At 47.8% G+C, this 15,152-nt stretch overlaps 1 protein-coding gene across 3 annotated transcripts; it reads right to left on the bottom strand.

The window, feature by feature from the left end:
- Positions 1 to 732: 732 nt before the first annotated feature.
- Positions 733 to 14,867, bottom strand: TTPAL (alpha tocopherol transfer protein like). Of its 3 annotated transcripts, XM_043883001.1 has the most exons (6): positions 14,748 to 14,831; positions 14,201 to 14,368; positions 9,775 to 10,234; positions 6,457 to 6,650; positions 4,722 to 4,832; positions 733 to 1,941 (listed from the first exon to the last, which is right to left on the bottom strand). In XM_043883001.1, exons 2-6 carry the CDS (start codon positions 14,204 to 14,206, stop codon positions 1,663 to 1,665), a joined length of 1,050 nt encoding a protein of 349 aa, XP_043738936.1. In that variant the 5' UTR covers positions 14,207 to 14,368; positions 14,748 to 14,831; the 3' UTR covers positions 733 to 1,662. The 3 variants fall into 3 exon arrangements, with proteins under 3 accessions (XP_043738936.1, XP_043738937.1, XP_043738938.1); XM_043883002.1 differs by lacking the exon at positions 14,201 to 14,368 and having other exon boundaries at positions 14,748 to 14,867; XM_043883003.1 differs by lacking the exons at positions 14,201 to 14,368; positions 14,748 to 14,831 and adding an exon at positions 13,701 to 14,178.
- Positions 14,868 to 15,152: the final 285 nt, after the last annotated feature.

Below are 15,152 nucleotides of genomic sequence, written 5' to 3'. Positions count from 1 at the left end.
AGGTTAGTATCTATGGTGAAAACAGTTCTTCCTAGAATTGGCACGAATGAGGTAAGTCACTTCCACCAACAACTTCTCCAGACATTTTAAAAAGTGCTACAGAGAGAAACAGCTTATGAACAACTGATTGGCCTTGACATTTCAGAGGACTGTTCTAGTCCTAACTGAGTCATTCAGGCTGCCTGCTGCTGCTCTAACAAATGCACAGAGAAGGTAACACACACAATGCGTGGTACCTGTCACTTTTTAACACCGCAATTTGCATGGAATGAATGAAAGGAAATAGGTCAAAAGCCATCAGATGAACCACTTAATTTGACGCTTGGGCTAAGGCTAAGTTCTTGACAGGAAGGGTCTAAAGTGCTAAAATGCAGAATTAACATTCAGTCTGGCTGGACACAAGAGATAGAAACTCAAGTGTGTTGTGGCGGGGGTGGCCCAGAATAACTTGCCCTTATTTCCAGAGGCCAAATTTTAAAAATTCCAATTAATTTATCCCTTTACCTCGCCAAGTTTAAAATATAAGCCAGAGTCTTAGAGATGGAAGGAATTCATCCAAGATCATGGGCATCTCATCTGCCTTCACAAAGGCCATCATTTTCAAGTTCAACCCTCCCTGTGAAAGGAAAATGGGTATTGCTGAATCCACTCATTTCTTTAAAGACAGGGCCAAAACAGTGACGCATCCCTCTTGGGAAGGCCTATGCATACCACAAAAATACAGAATCCAACTACTGGTATCTAGAGAGTGCTCTTTCTAGGCAGAAAACCAATGTCTAACATTCAATAAATAACCAAATAGCAGAGGCCCATTAGTAGCCAAAAGGGCCCTCAGCATCACTTCATTCAGCCTCATTTTACAGATGAGAAGGCTGGAGGCCCACAGAGGCTCGCGTGTCCACAGAAACACGTCTAAGGTTGGGGCGCAGGTCTCATAATTCTTAGGCCAGAATTCTTTTAGCTACACAGGACTGGTGTCCAGGCTTCGTGGTTGAGTAAAATCATGTGTGTCTAGGATCATGTATGATTCTTTTGAGAACCAGGACTAAGGCTTTATGGGTTCGGGAAAACTTTAAGGTTCTATTGCAAGATTCAACCCATGAACCCCAGAGGTACATAAGGTCCCTGGTTCCCGAGTTTGATCAGGAGGTGCTGCTTCTGTCTTCTTGCATGATTCAGTGAAGGTGCTTTCCAGACCCAGTGATGGACCTCAGACTTTCAAGCTGAGAGGTCTGTAGTCTGTCTTTCAAGACAATCTCATCATCTCACATGTGGCTACCTGGCAGGCTTGGCCAAACTGTCTCACAGGAGTGCACTGCCTGGCCAATTGGGGTTTTCTCCTGGAATGTGGGATCAAAGTGATGTTGGTCCTGATTTTCCTTGCGTTGAGCTCTGTAAGAACCGGATACGGCTTCCACATTCGTGGCTGCACGCTGGGATTGCAAATGTTTCAGAATTGCTGGGGGACTTTCTCCACGTCTTCCACAGAGTCATTCAAGCCACCCAAGCCTCACCCTGTGGCTCAGAGCTCTCCAGGCTTTGCCTCCATGCTGCAGTTCTGTTCCAAGGAGCAAGACAATCCCTGGCACCGCGAACCCTCCTTGGGCCTCTCTGAAGAAGGAAGGAAAGCTTGTAAAGATGGTGCCGTTCGCGGGGGACTGGCTAGTAGCAGGAGTATAGCTGTGATTTCACAGCCCGCATGGAGTCATCACAGGGCGCCTCCGAGCTCAGCCCCTCGGGCGGCAGGGCCTGGCCCAGGATGCTGTCACAGGGAGGGCCGGGCTGGCAGAACTCCCTCACGAAGTCCTCCTCCGAGGCCAGCAGCACCGCGTTCCAGGCGGTGATGTCCAGCTCTCCAGCCGTGCCCCCGTATTCCCTGGGGAGGATGTTTCTTGGAAGGTTTGTGTGGAGAGAGTTCAGGTCAGACCCGTGAAGGAAAAACTACAGAGAATGACAGGAAAGCACACAGGTCCTCGGGTTAATCAGTAACCTTTACTGGGAGGCGCTCAAACACACGTCTGCTGAATGAATAAAAGAACGCTTGATGCCAGCTCTGCTCTACCAGTGCCATGAAAAGCTTGAGGATCCTTCATCCTCTTTTCCTTGTATCCTGTATCCTCTTAGCTGGTACTTCAAAACATGTCCAGAATTCTGACACTTCCCTGCTACCCTAGTGGGACCAGGTCATCATCCCTTCTTACCTGGATCCTCAGAGTATCTTCCTCGGCTCTTTGCTTACACCCTCGCCTTGTCCCACCACAACCTAAGCGCTCTTCAACGTAAGTCAGATCAAGTCACTCCTCTAAAACGTGCGGACTTCCAGTGCACCCATCTCACGCAGACTAAACGCCACAGTCCACATGATGGCCCGCACGGTCTGGGCTCTTACACCTCTGCCTCCTATTCCTCCCACACCCCCCTGCTGCTCCTCCAGGCCTGCTTCCCCCACTCCCCGCCCCACTCAGAGTCCCCCAGATCCCTGTAAGGCTCACTCCCTCATTGCATTCACGTCTTCGCTCAAATGCCACCTTCTCAATGACACCACCTCTGACCATCCCACAGAACACTACCACTCCTTTCCTTCTTCCAGAACCTGCCGTCTCCTTTCTCTGCTTTATTTTTCTCCATAGCATTAGCACTAGATAACAGACATAACTCACTGTCTGTCTCTCTAGAATGTAAGCTTCTTAGGGGCAGAGATTTTTGTCTGTTTTATTCATTGAGAACATACCTGCACAAAGCTGATCAAAAAATATTTGAGTCAATGAATTAACATACAATGGACCAAGCGAACAGATTATTTAACATTAGTAAGGTCATTTCGTAGATGTAAAAGACGTTGTCCAAAGACTGCTTTGGTACAAACAGGTTCCAAACAGAAGCTCCAGGAAGCAACATGGGCTCAAACCCAGGGTGGGAGGCCACACTGAGAGGTCCTCAATCCTAACTGCATCAGAATCACCTAAGGAAGTCTTAAAAGCACAGGTTCCTGGGCTCTACCCCTGAACCAATGAGTTAAAATCTTTGGGGAAAGGGCCTGGTAATCCGGATTTCAAGTTCCCTCCCTCACAAATGAGATTCTACATTTCCTCTTTGAAAGAGAGAACAAAATTGAAGAGTATGTGAGTAACCATAACCATTTTCCTAGGCCTAAGAAAGAAGAAGAAAAATACCACCCATCATATTTTAATCATGGTCCTTGGAAAGTTTAAAAGATCACTGGCTCTTCAGGGTCAGAGGAAGACTGTCTCTGTTTTTTTGGCTGCAGCTTGAGGCTTGCAGAATCTTAGCTCCCCAACCAGGGATTGAACCCAGGTGCCCTGGAGTGAAAGCTCAGAGTCCCAATTTCTGGACCACCAGGAAAGTACCAAGACTGTCTTCTTAAAGGGTCGCCTATCTTTTCTAACATAAAAATTAAACTATAAACTCACAGATCTCATAAACCTTGAACTGCTCCACAAACTTCACACAGTAAGACAAATTAAGTAAATGGAAAGGCTTAAACAACAATTTAAGCTATAGGGACTTCTCTATAGCTCGGATGGTAAAGAATCTGCCTGCAATGCAGGAGACCTGGGTTCGAGCCCTGGGTCTGGAAGATCCCCTGGAGAAGGCAATGGCTACCCACTCCAGTATTCTTGCCTGGAGAATCCCATGGACGGAGGAACCTGGCAGGCTACAGTCCACAGGGTTGCAAAGAGTCGGACACGACTAAGCCACTAGCACACAAACAACAATTTTAGCAGTAAGAAATTGCCAGGACTCTTTTTAACTCCCCACCCAATGACCACCCTTTGCTACATCCTCATACATAAAATGGGCTTCCCTGGTGGCTCAGAGGGTAAAGCGTCTGCCTGCAAGGTGGGAGGCTTCGGTTCGATCCCTGGGTCAGGAAGATCCCCTGGAGAAGGAAATGGCAACCCACTCTAGTATTCTTGCCTGGAGAATCCTGTGGATGGAGGAGTCTGGTAGACTACAGCCCATGGGGTCCCAAAGAGTCGGACACCACTAAGCGATTTCACTTTCACACATAAAATATGATGTTGGTTCACAATGCCCAGGCCAGGATATTAAAAAGCCTAAATGATCAAAGAGCAGAGATGCTCCTACAAAAACAACCCTGGGTCTGCTCTCTCTACAGTCAAGTATTATCTTCCCATTAATTTCATCTTCCCTTCACAGAAAAGACTGTTCATCTATTTTATCTGAAACCCTGCCCTTTCCAACTCAGTAGTCCCAGGCAAGAATAATAAACTGGGCTTCTCCGGTGGTCTAGTGGTTAAGAATCTGCCTGCCAATGCAGAGGCCACGGGCTCAATCCATGATCTGGGAAGATCCCACGTGCCCTGGAGCAACTAAGTGCGCCCAAACTACAGAACCAGCACTCCCAGAGCCCAGGAGCCACAGCTACTGAGCCCATGTGCATCGAGCCCATGCTCTGCAACAAGAGAAGCCACTGCAATGAGAAGACCATGCACAGCAATGAAGACCCAGTGAAACAAAAAATAATAAGTACACAAATCTTTGAAAAGAAAAAGAAAAGAATAAGCTAAGTCAATGAAGACCCAGTGAAACAAAAAATAATAAGTACGCAAATCTTTAAAAAGAAAAAGAAAAGAATAAGCTAAGTTTATAGTTGTTGCAATGAATTTAGAGATGTCACAGAAAAGGAAGCATAAAAAAAATTAAAGTATCTTTAAGTTGATAGGATCATCACTTACTCTGTTTGCTATCTTCTCCTTCAGGAATGGTTTTATGATGGCAAAAATACCTTTAAATATTCGAGGTTCATTCACTACATGGACTGCTTTTATCCGAATGGGGAAACCGTCCTGTGGGGGAAGGGAAGGGAATGTTAGAATCCCGATGTTAGAATCTGAAAACCGTCAGTTACCACAGCCTGCCTTCCCCATTTTTAGCCCCAACATCAGTCTGGTCTGATTCTCCTGGTCTCTTCAAAGACAGCCCAAGTCAGGGCTAGACAGGAAGATGGGTCTCAGGCAAAGAGTCTGTCTAAGGACCCAGAGCTGGTTTAGGAAATGGTTAGGCAAGCAGGTGGAGAGCTGCCCTTCTTAGGGCAAAAAAGCAGTCTGAGCCTGTGTGGACGGATCTAACAAATATCAGGCCTTTTAGATCAGTATTACCCAACGTGTATTTCTCAGGATGTTACTAGCCTGTGATGCAAAAAGGGTTCTGTGGTAAGCAACTGAGTTTGAGAAATAGTAGACTAAATACAGTCAAACAGGTTTCCTTAACTGCAGGACCAGTCAGGCTTTCAGTATGCAAATATTTATGTTGAAATTCACAAGAAAGGGGCATGCTACGCTGTATTTCCCAAACACACTTAACCCTGGAACATTTTTTGTCCCCCAGACCATCTTACAGGACTAGAGAACCACTGACTGAACGCATTATCCTGACACTTGAATCTGCACAACATTTGGCAGAAGCAAAGAAGAGTGGAAGCTAAGGGAAGCCCGAGTATTACCTCCATGCCAGAATTCACATTTCTGATAATGACTGGAAGTGACATTTAAATGTTTAAATAATCAGCCTGGTATGCAGGAGAGGTTCAAACACTGTGGAATTTGATGGGGGAGAATTGTGGGATCACTGGTGCCCCCAGCTCACAGGAGACAGCACCCCATCGACGGGGTCTGATGAACGAGGGTCCAGGCTGCCAGACTACATCCTGAAGGTCTCCTCTTCTATCAACAAGGAAAGATAATTCTTACCTTGTTTATCTCAGAGGATCCCCTGAAGGACTGAATGGCTTACCATGACTGTAAGTGTGCTTTGCAGCAACAAGGATATATTGGACAGCACAGGGAAGTATAGCTGTTATTTTGTAACTTTTAATGGCGTATAATTGATAAAAATACTGAGTCATTCTGCTGTACACCTTAAACTAACATAATACTGTAAATCAACTATATACTTCAATTAAAAAAACAAGCACTTTGCATGTGCAAACCATCTCATACACTGCAGATGCATGAGGAACTTTATGGTTCCCAGAGACTTGTGTTCTGAAATGCACAACATGAGGTGTGAACAGCCCAGTAGGGTTCCCTGTACCCAGGTTCTACAGAAAAAAGGAGAAGCTCCATCACCTCAGCAGAAACATCTGTTTCATTTGTCGAGAATTTCTCTGTCTTCTGAGCCAAAAAAAAAAAAAAAAAAAAAAACCCTAGACAAACAAAAAGAGCAGAAAGCATTTCTCTGATTTTTGGGCTCTTGTCCTAAAGTTGATTTTGCCCAGTAACTACTGGAGACCTTGATGAGAATGAGTGGTGAACTGGACTTTTACATTTCTTCCCATAATGCTTTTGTATTGTCCTGACTGTGGGGAGGCGTGGGAGGTGGGGTTTGTGTATTAGGTGGAATTGGAGATAGACAGAGCCCTGGGAAAGACACACAGCCACAGGACAGGCACATGACACATAGGAGCCATACCTGAAGGATGCCAATCACCTTTTTGGCTATAAAAGGGCCAAAATGAGATGCCTTTGATAAGCTCACTCCTTTGTAGTCTGCAAGAATTACAATTCCATTCACCTGGGTTTCTTCAGACTGAATGAGTTTCTCTAATGTCAGGTATATGGCTCGGATGTTTTCTGTAATTGGATAGTTGCTTGGGATCCACCTGTCTAAGGTCGTAAAAGATGGACAGTATGTTACAGAAATGAACACAAACACGTAATCAGACAGGCTAGGATTTATCTCCTTCCTAAACCATTGCTTAAAAGTGGAAAACAATTCTACTGACACGACTATTTAGATCTTTAAGTGGGAGCTGATGTTTCTTGACTCCAAACATAGCAGCACATTCTGAAATGGAAAAGCAATTGAGTGTTGAAGATGAAATCGTGAGCTCTGAAGTCAGACACACCTGGGGGTTTGAATCTTCCTAGCTGTGTGACCTTAGGCAAGTTTTCTCCTCAATCTGGGCCTACGTCTCCTCCTAAGTAGAATGGGATTATAATGCTTGCCTTAATGGACATGTGTGCCTTCTGCCATCCTAAGTGCCCTTATCTTCGTAAGACCACCCTCATCTTCCTTGGGGGGAACCACTTCTTCCCATGCTAGCCATACTGAGTGTGTAAAGTGACTTCACTCCTGGGTCCAGAGGTGGGCTTGGCCAGTGTGGGCATAGCATCCTCCTGGCCACAGCGAGTAATCCAAGTGAGGCCAAGCAGAAGCACAGGGACTCAGTTCTGGGACCTGGGCCCTTTGGAGAGAGAAGATCTCTCTTCTCTCTTGTAGCGGTGAGGCTGGGAGCCTGAGACCCAGGGACCCATGAGGCAAGAGCTAGTCAGAGGATGAAGCCCAGACCAAGACAGCAGAGAGGGAGATGGTTTCCCAATGGTGTAGCTTGAACAAACTCCCCTTTCCAGGCTGGTTGCTCCCTTAATGCTCCCCATATGATTGAGGAGTCTTTTTCTCTTTGGGGAAGAGATGAGAATGACAACTTTTGAGTGCTAACTACTATTCTCAAGAAAATCCCACCAAGATACGTGTGTCTCTTTCTTAGAAAGATAAAAGTCCACTGGATGGTCCCCAATGAGATTTGTGACATGTGCAAACTTTCTATACAAAAAAGCTTTGTCCAAAAATTGTGCCAGCTTGCTGCTTGGTAGTGCTGCCAATTAAACCTGCTTCTGCATGCTGGCTATCATCCTTTTCAATCACATATGTCTCAAAAGAACTTACAAAAAGGCAAACCTGACACCTCCCAGATTTATTTCACACTGAAGTGAAGTGAAAGTCGTTCAGTCGTGTCTGACTCTTTGCGACCCCATGAACTATACAATCCATGGAATTCTCCAGGCCAGAATATTGGAGTGGATAGTGGTTCCCTTCTCCAGGGGATCTTCCCAACCTAGGGATCGAACCCAGGTCTCCCACATGGCAGGCAGATTCTTTACCAGCTGAGCCACCAGAGGAGCTAGATGAGAATAAAATCTGTCTGCCTCCTGCTAAAATGTTGAGTTGGTGGGGAGGTGTTCAAATCTGCTCCAGACATATCGGCGGGTGGGGGGGGGGGATCCATCTCAGGAGCTAAGAGTTGAAACCATGCAAGCAAAGAGGCGAAACCAGTGTGGTAACATCTGACTGTTCTGTAATATTCATATGAGTCGAGTACAGAGGAGCAGCAGAACTCCCATTGGCTGGTTTCTAGGTTTCCTTGTGCCCTGACCTCTCCACCACATTGTTTATTGTAAAATGCATGCACGCATGCTCTGTGGCTCAGCTGTGTCCAGTTCTTTGCAACCCATGGACAGCAGCTTGCCAGGCTTCTCTGTTCATGGAATTTTCCAGAAGAGAATACTGGATTGGATTGCCGTTTCCTCCTCCAGGGGATCTTCCCAACCCAGGGGTGGAACCCGTGTCTCCTGCATTGGCAGGCAGATTCTTTACCACTGAGTCACCTGGGAAGCCCTGTTTTAATATGAATACCCCCTAATTTTGGAAAACACCTAAAACAGCAGGTAAAACAGTTAATACTGTGCCTGGTACATAGTAAAGGCTCACGAGAATATGGCTGGTATCCCAATAAGCTTTGGTAAATGACTAAAGGAAATGATAACATGGGGTCTCAAGGCAGAGGGAGGCTTCCACTCCCCATCAGCTGTCCCTTCAAGAAGTATTTGCATAGGAGCAGAGAGGGTGGCCAGCAGGTTCTCATGTTCCTGGCATGTTTGGGAAGAAGAACAGAGCCATCTTACTTTCAATTTGTTCTCAGCTTGGCCCTGACGGAAAATATTGAGGCAGGGGGAAGAGCAGAGAACTCTCCCGAGTGTACTATGTATTTAGGGTCAGGGAAGAAGGAGAAGAAGACGGAGAATCAGAATGCTTGAGTTCTAGGACCCCTCGGTCTCTGTGTTAACCGAAGCCTTCTCTCACATTTCTGATACTTTGGTGGGAGAGGGAGCAGGGAGAAAACTACCCCCACTGCAAACTACTGCATCAAGGAAATGTCAGGCGTTTCACTTACCATCATGCACTGCTGAGATGAAAAAGTGCATCTGAAGTGAAGCTTTTCACTGACTTCAAAAAGCAGAGGGGAGGGGGGATAAGTCAGAGGAGGCAGGCAAACACTGATATCTGTACCTCACCTGCTCCCTAAGGACTGACAGGGTGGGGGCGGGGGTGTCCCGGCAGCCCTGCTTAGACCCGATGATCAGGGTTGCTTTCTCAGCTCACCAGATTCCCAACCCTAGAGATCTGGAATCTGCAGTGAAGGAACGGAGTTGGGTGGCCAGCTAAACCTGGGAGCTGAGGGGTGTACAGAGGGGCCAAAAGCCAGTACTCGGACTGAAAGGTGAAGATGTGCAAAGGGCAGCAGAAAACGTGGCCCTGAGGGACCGTCAGAGGCAGAGACAGGGAGAACGGTGGTCTCGGCTCCTGTGGTCTCAGGAAGGATGCTGGGTCTAGCTCCTGGGGCGGGCAAGCACCGTGCTCCCTCAGCTCTCTGCTGCTGTGCTCCCGGCTCCTCAGACTACATCCTCCCTTCGTCTTACGTCAGTAGAGCAGGGTTCTGTTCTCCTGCCGTCAAAAGAGTCTTGACTAAAGCCAGGAGGGGACAAAAGGGAATAAGACAGACAGACAGACAGACGGACACACACACACACACACACAAGCCTTGACTGAGGCCAGGAGGGGACAAAAGGGAAAAAGTCATGAGCGCGCACACACACAGAGCGCCCTCGGCAGACGCACCCCACACTGTACCCACACCCATCCCTCCCGCGCCCCCGCAGGGAGCGGTACCTGGGCGGAGGCAGAGGACGGGGCAGCCCCTGGGGTCGGTGTGCGGCAGGACGGTGAGGAAGCCGGAGGCCAGGACCTCCTTCAAGGCGGAAGGCCTCAGGTCGTTGAAGACTTCGGGCCAGCTTCTTCGGCAGCTGTGGTAGTTGATGAGCAGCTGGAGGGCCCGGTCGTAGTCAAACTTGCGGGCGCGGAGGAAGCGCAGCAGGAAGGCGTCCTCCAGAGAGGTGCTCAGATGCGGGCACTCCTTGCGCACCATGTCCCGCAGGGCCTGCACGTCGCGGAGCCTCCACTCCGGCTTCTCCTGCAGCTCCTCCCTGGCTTTGGCCACCAGGTCCTCGGTCAGCGAGCACACATAGCCGGCGGGGGCGGAAGGCGGCGGCAGCTCATTTTCCGAAAGCGAGGCCGCGGAAGGGCTGGTTCTCAGCGAGTCACTTTCTTCTGACATGAGCTCCCAGGATCCCTGCGAAACAGAAGCCCTGCGTGATGCCGAGAAAGCCCGGCACTGGCATCGGTCACTCCAAACCCCTGATTGGCGTGAGGGAGGGGGGCAGCGATGCTGTCGTCAAGCCAAAACCCCCAGAGCAGTGGTTCTTTCCTGGAGGAGTATCTGAACCACGGTCCAGCCCAGCCCAGCCCCGGGGCAGCTCCAGCAGGAAACACACACCCCTCATCACACACACAGATTTTGCTCCAGCACCCCTCATCACACACACACGCACACACACACCTTGCTCCAGCAGGATACACGCACCTATCACACACACACACACCTTGCTCACAGAGGTGTGATCATCACACACACACACCTTGCTCACAGAGGTGTGATCATCACACACACACACACCTTGCTCAGAGGTGTCACACACACCCCATGCTCACAGAGGTGTGATCATCACACACACATACCTTGCTCAGAGGTGTGATCATCACACACACACACACCTTGCTCACAGAGGTATGAACAGGTGCTTGACCTAACTGGTAATTAAAGAAATGGGAACTAAAACCCCTTTGAATCTCAGATTAGCAAAAATACAAAACAGGGATTCTGATGGGCCTGTTGTTTGTGGGAAAATAAACTGGCATAGCCTCTCTAGGGCAGCGTGTCAATAGTTATCAAGATTCCAAACCACATACCCTTACAGATGTCATATGGTTTCATTTACATGTGGAATCTAAAAAAAAGGGACACAGATGAACTTATTTATAAAACAGAAATATACTCACAGAGAGAGAAAACAAACTTATGGTTACCAGAAGGGGAAAGATAGGAGGGACAAATTAGGAATTTGTTATTAAGAGATACACACTGCTATATGTAAGACAGATAATCAACAAGGACTACACAGACTGTATTCAGTATAATACCCTGTACTGGAAAAGAATCTGAAAAATAGATACATCTGCATAACTGTATCACTCTGCTATATACCTGAAACATTATAAATTGACTATACTTTGATTAAAAAAAATATATGCTTTGGCCCAGCATTCCATTTCTATGTACTTATATGTGTGTGTAAAATATGGATGATCATTACAAGTATTAACTGTAATGGCAAAAGACTGAAAATACTTTACCTCCATCCTCTTGTTGGAGACTAGTTAAATAATATTACCATATGCACGGAATACTATTTAATAATGAAAAGGAATTAAATAGATCTTTATGAATTGACATGTTAAGGAAAAAGAAAGTAGGTTGCAGGACAGTGTGGAAAAAAAAGACTTGTATTTATATTTAAAAAACATATACATGTGAATGCACCTAAAATTTTTGGAAGAAAGTACAAGAAAACTGTTAACCATGGTTCCCTTTAAGGAACAGAACCAGACACTGAACATTTAAGAGGAGAAAAGGAGACTCTTCACTGCCGTCTTGAATTTTTTACCATACCCACACATGACTTAGCATGGCGGCTGCGAAACTGATCAGATCTCCTGCTGGGGTGGAACGTAACTGATGGGTGTCCCAGCTGCTGTCCCTCTGGATCCACCACCCAGTGGATGTACACTTTCCAGACTGAACCCAGCCAATGACTGAGTGAAATGTAGGACTCCTCAGACAGGCAACTTTTCCTTGAGGATCCCCTATCAGCCTGGCCGGATCTTTACTGCAGTCCAAGACTTCTTGCCCAAACCTCCTGCACAGGGACCAGGCTCACATAGCTGTCTGAAGCTCTCCCTGATTTCTCCAGTTGCCTCTCCCTTTTATGTGTTGCCACCATTAAATTTCTTCCATCTGTAATTTCACCCTAGTGTCTGCTTCTGGGAAGAGCTGAACTAACACACTTATTAAATGGAAAAAAACCCCAAAACAACATAGCTGCCTTAGATATTCCAGGAATAAGGTCCCAGCAAGGCTGCCCAGTTCTGAAGCCCAAGCTCTTCTGTCCATGGGCTCTCACTCTTCCCCCTCTTTGAGCTCAACAAGGAAGGCAGGGGTCATCTCGGGGCCTCTATGCATAGCCAGTCTTCCCCACAGGCCACTGCAGCCACAGTGACCAGGCCACCTCCTCCAAATCTTAGGTCTGCCCACTATGTTGCTTGTGTGCTAACCTCCAGCCCTACCCAGCTTCTTTCACTTTCTCCCAAAGGTGGTTTTCTTGTCTCTTTTCTTTGCACATCTTGTTTTCTCTGACTAGCAGGCTTCTCTCCAGTGCCTCTGGCCAATACCAATTCACCCCATTAGATGTCACTTTATGCATTCAACAGATACCAAGCACTTAATAGGTACCAGGCCCTTGACCAGGCACTGGGGGATATAGCAGTGAGAAAAGAAAAATTCTTGCCTTCACTGAGCTTACATTTTAATTAGGGAGACAGCATATAAGCAAAATAAATTGTATAGTCTACTAGAAGATGATAAGGGGGGAAGAAAAGATGATAAGGGCTATGCAGAGAAATAAAGAAGGCAAGGGAGTTGCAGGCAAGGGGGGGGGGGGGGGCGGGGAGTGGATGTACCTGGAGATAGGAGTTGCAGTTTTAAGTAGGGTGATCAGGGAAGTCCTCACCCTGATCAAGTGACATGTGTGCAAAGATGAAGGAGATGAGGGAGCAAGCCATGTAGGTCTGTGCGGGGAGGAAAGTGCAAAGCCTGAGGCAGGACCATGCCTGGCTTTTTCAAGGAACAGGGAGGAGAGCAGTATCGCAAGAGCCAAATACACAAGGCGGAGAATATTAGCAGACGGATTTATAGAGGAAGTGGGGTCCCAAATGGTACTGGGCTTTGTAGGCCAGTAGGAGCTTAGTTACCCTGACTTTGGAGGGTTTTGAGTAGAGTGACATGATCGGATTGAGATTTTAAAAGGATCACTGGGTTGTCTCGAGAATGTAAGAGGATGACTGTAAGACGATGAGGACAGCAGCAAAGAGACCATTTAGAGGCTACTGAAATAATCCAGGTCAGGGATGACCGCGTTTGAAGCAGGGAAGACGTCTCTGACTCCGGTCAGTTTAGGAGCACCTCGCGCCCCCTGCAGGAACTCTGTGGCATAGCACCTCTCTCACTGTGGCAATTGTAGGCAATTTGTGTGCAATATCCACAACTGTCTTGTTTGTCACCTTAAACACAGCACTTAACAGGGTGTCAGACACATTGTCTGCGCTGCATAAATATTTGTTGAATGAGTTTCATCTGCTTGGCAGAGGTATGCTGAGTGAGGAACAGATCAACAATCATGGTTCACAGGACCCACCCTGGGCTTTGTTTTCTTGGGACGCCAACAGATACCCGTAATTCTGATCCATTTCTTAGCCAGAAAACTGACTGCAATGTCCATGGACTACAGACCTAAAGTCCCTCTCCAGCCCCTCTCCCACCCTTCCTCCTCTCAATGCACATTAAATGTCAGTCAAAACAAATTAATGATCAAACTAATGAACACCTCATGCATTTCTGATACCTCTGTCTGGAGTTTCCTCACCTTATTTGTTTCCAACCAGGCAAATCATCACCTTCCAGGCCTAGCTTCAATGTCACCTCCTCTATGAAGCCTTCCTTGACTTCTCCAGGGTAACTCCAGTGTTCCACAGCACTGGGTTCCTATTTCTCTTTTAGAAACTGCAGTCCAATGTCATGTGTGTTTATCCGAAACTCTTCTGAGTCAGTTTTACCCATCCATTCATTTATTAAATAATTACTGATCACCTGTGGCAGGCACTATGCTTAGCAGTGCTGTGCACGCAACAACATACAACATAATTGCTTGCTTTATGAAATTTAACTCAGTGGAATGATGACAAGAGATAATATGTTCATGCATGTTTTATCATGTATCGAGCACTATGATTAGCATTTTACATCCATCTCTCGTCTAATCTTCACAATATTTGGTGAGCACACTAATACTGTTAACTATTTTACAAAGGGGGGATCTGCTCACTAGAATGTGAATTTTATGGGAGCAGACAAATTGCCTCTTACATTCATTGCTCTCCCAGTGCTTGGACCATGACGGTGCTCTGTAAATAACAGTGGATGATGCGAGGAAGGGCCCAAGGGTACCCATCGCGTGAAGCAGAGCAAAGACGTGTCCAGCCCCACAGTGGGCTCCACGCTGCACCTAGAGCTTCCAGTTTAATCTCCAGGGCCCTGGCGGTATCGAATACAGCGCACGACCCGGTCAGTCTGGTGAAGGAATTGATGAGTGGGCATATAGATGGGTGCAAACACCATTTGTTAGGGGGAAGCCGGGAATCTTCCTCACTTGGAGCCTAACATTTTTCGAGCATCATCTTCCTCCCCACCCTCCCCCAAGAAGAGGTCAGGAATCCACCGTTCCTGGAACCCCAGAGCCCCCACGTCCCGTCGACAACCCTTCGAGGCCCCCCACTTCCGGTTGTCACCCCTTCCCCAGGGGTCCCCGTTTCCTGGGGTCTCTCTCTACGCGGGTGCCCCACTTCCGGTCATCCCTCCCTCTCAGGGGTCCCTCTCCCCGGCCCCCGGGGCACACGGGCTCGCGGGCACTCACCGGCCCGGCTACGGGGCGGAGCGCGGGTCAATCGGCGGCGGGAGCCTCGTCCGGCAGCGCGCACAGAACCGACCCGCACTCCCTGCCCAGCCGGCCCGGCCGCTCGCGCCGGAAGTGACGTACGCAGAGCGTGGGAAGGCGGGGCACCGCCCCCGTGAGTGCGCATGTGCGACCTCTCCTGGACGGACTGGCCTCGAGTCCCCACCTGGTGGTAGAAAGCGCACCGTGGGTTCCTGAGTCTGGGGAGAGGCTGGCTGAGAGGCACCGGTTTCGGCGGCATAGGTGGGATAGCTGAGGCCTCGAGAAGGAAGAGAAGGAGCTGCTGTTTTCCGAGAACATATTAACTATGTTATCTGGTGTATTACATCCCTTACCTCATTAAATTCTCAAACGGAATCCTGCTAT

The sequence above is a fragment of the Cervus elaphus genome, chromosome 23 (assembly GCF_910594005.1).
Source record: "Cervus elaphus chromosome 23, mCerEla1.1, whole genome shotgun sequence".
NCBI lineage: Eukaryota > Metazoa > Chordata > Mammalia > Artiodactyla > Cervidae > Cervus > Cervus elaphus.
The sequence above is the reverse complement of the archived record's forward strand: the minus strand, read 5'-3'. Positions and strand labels throughout refer to the sequence as shown.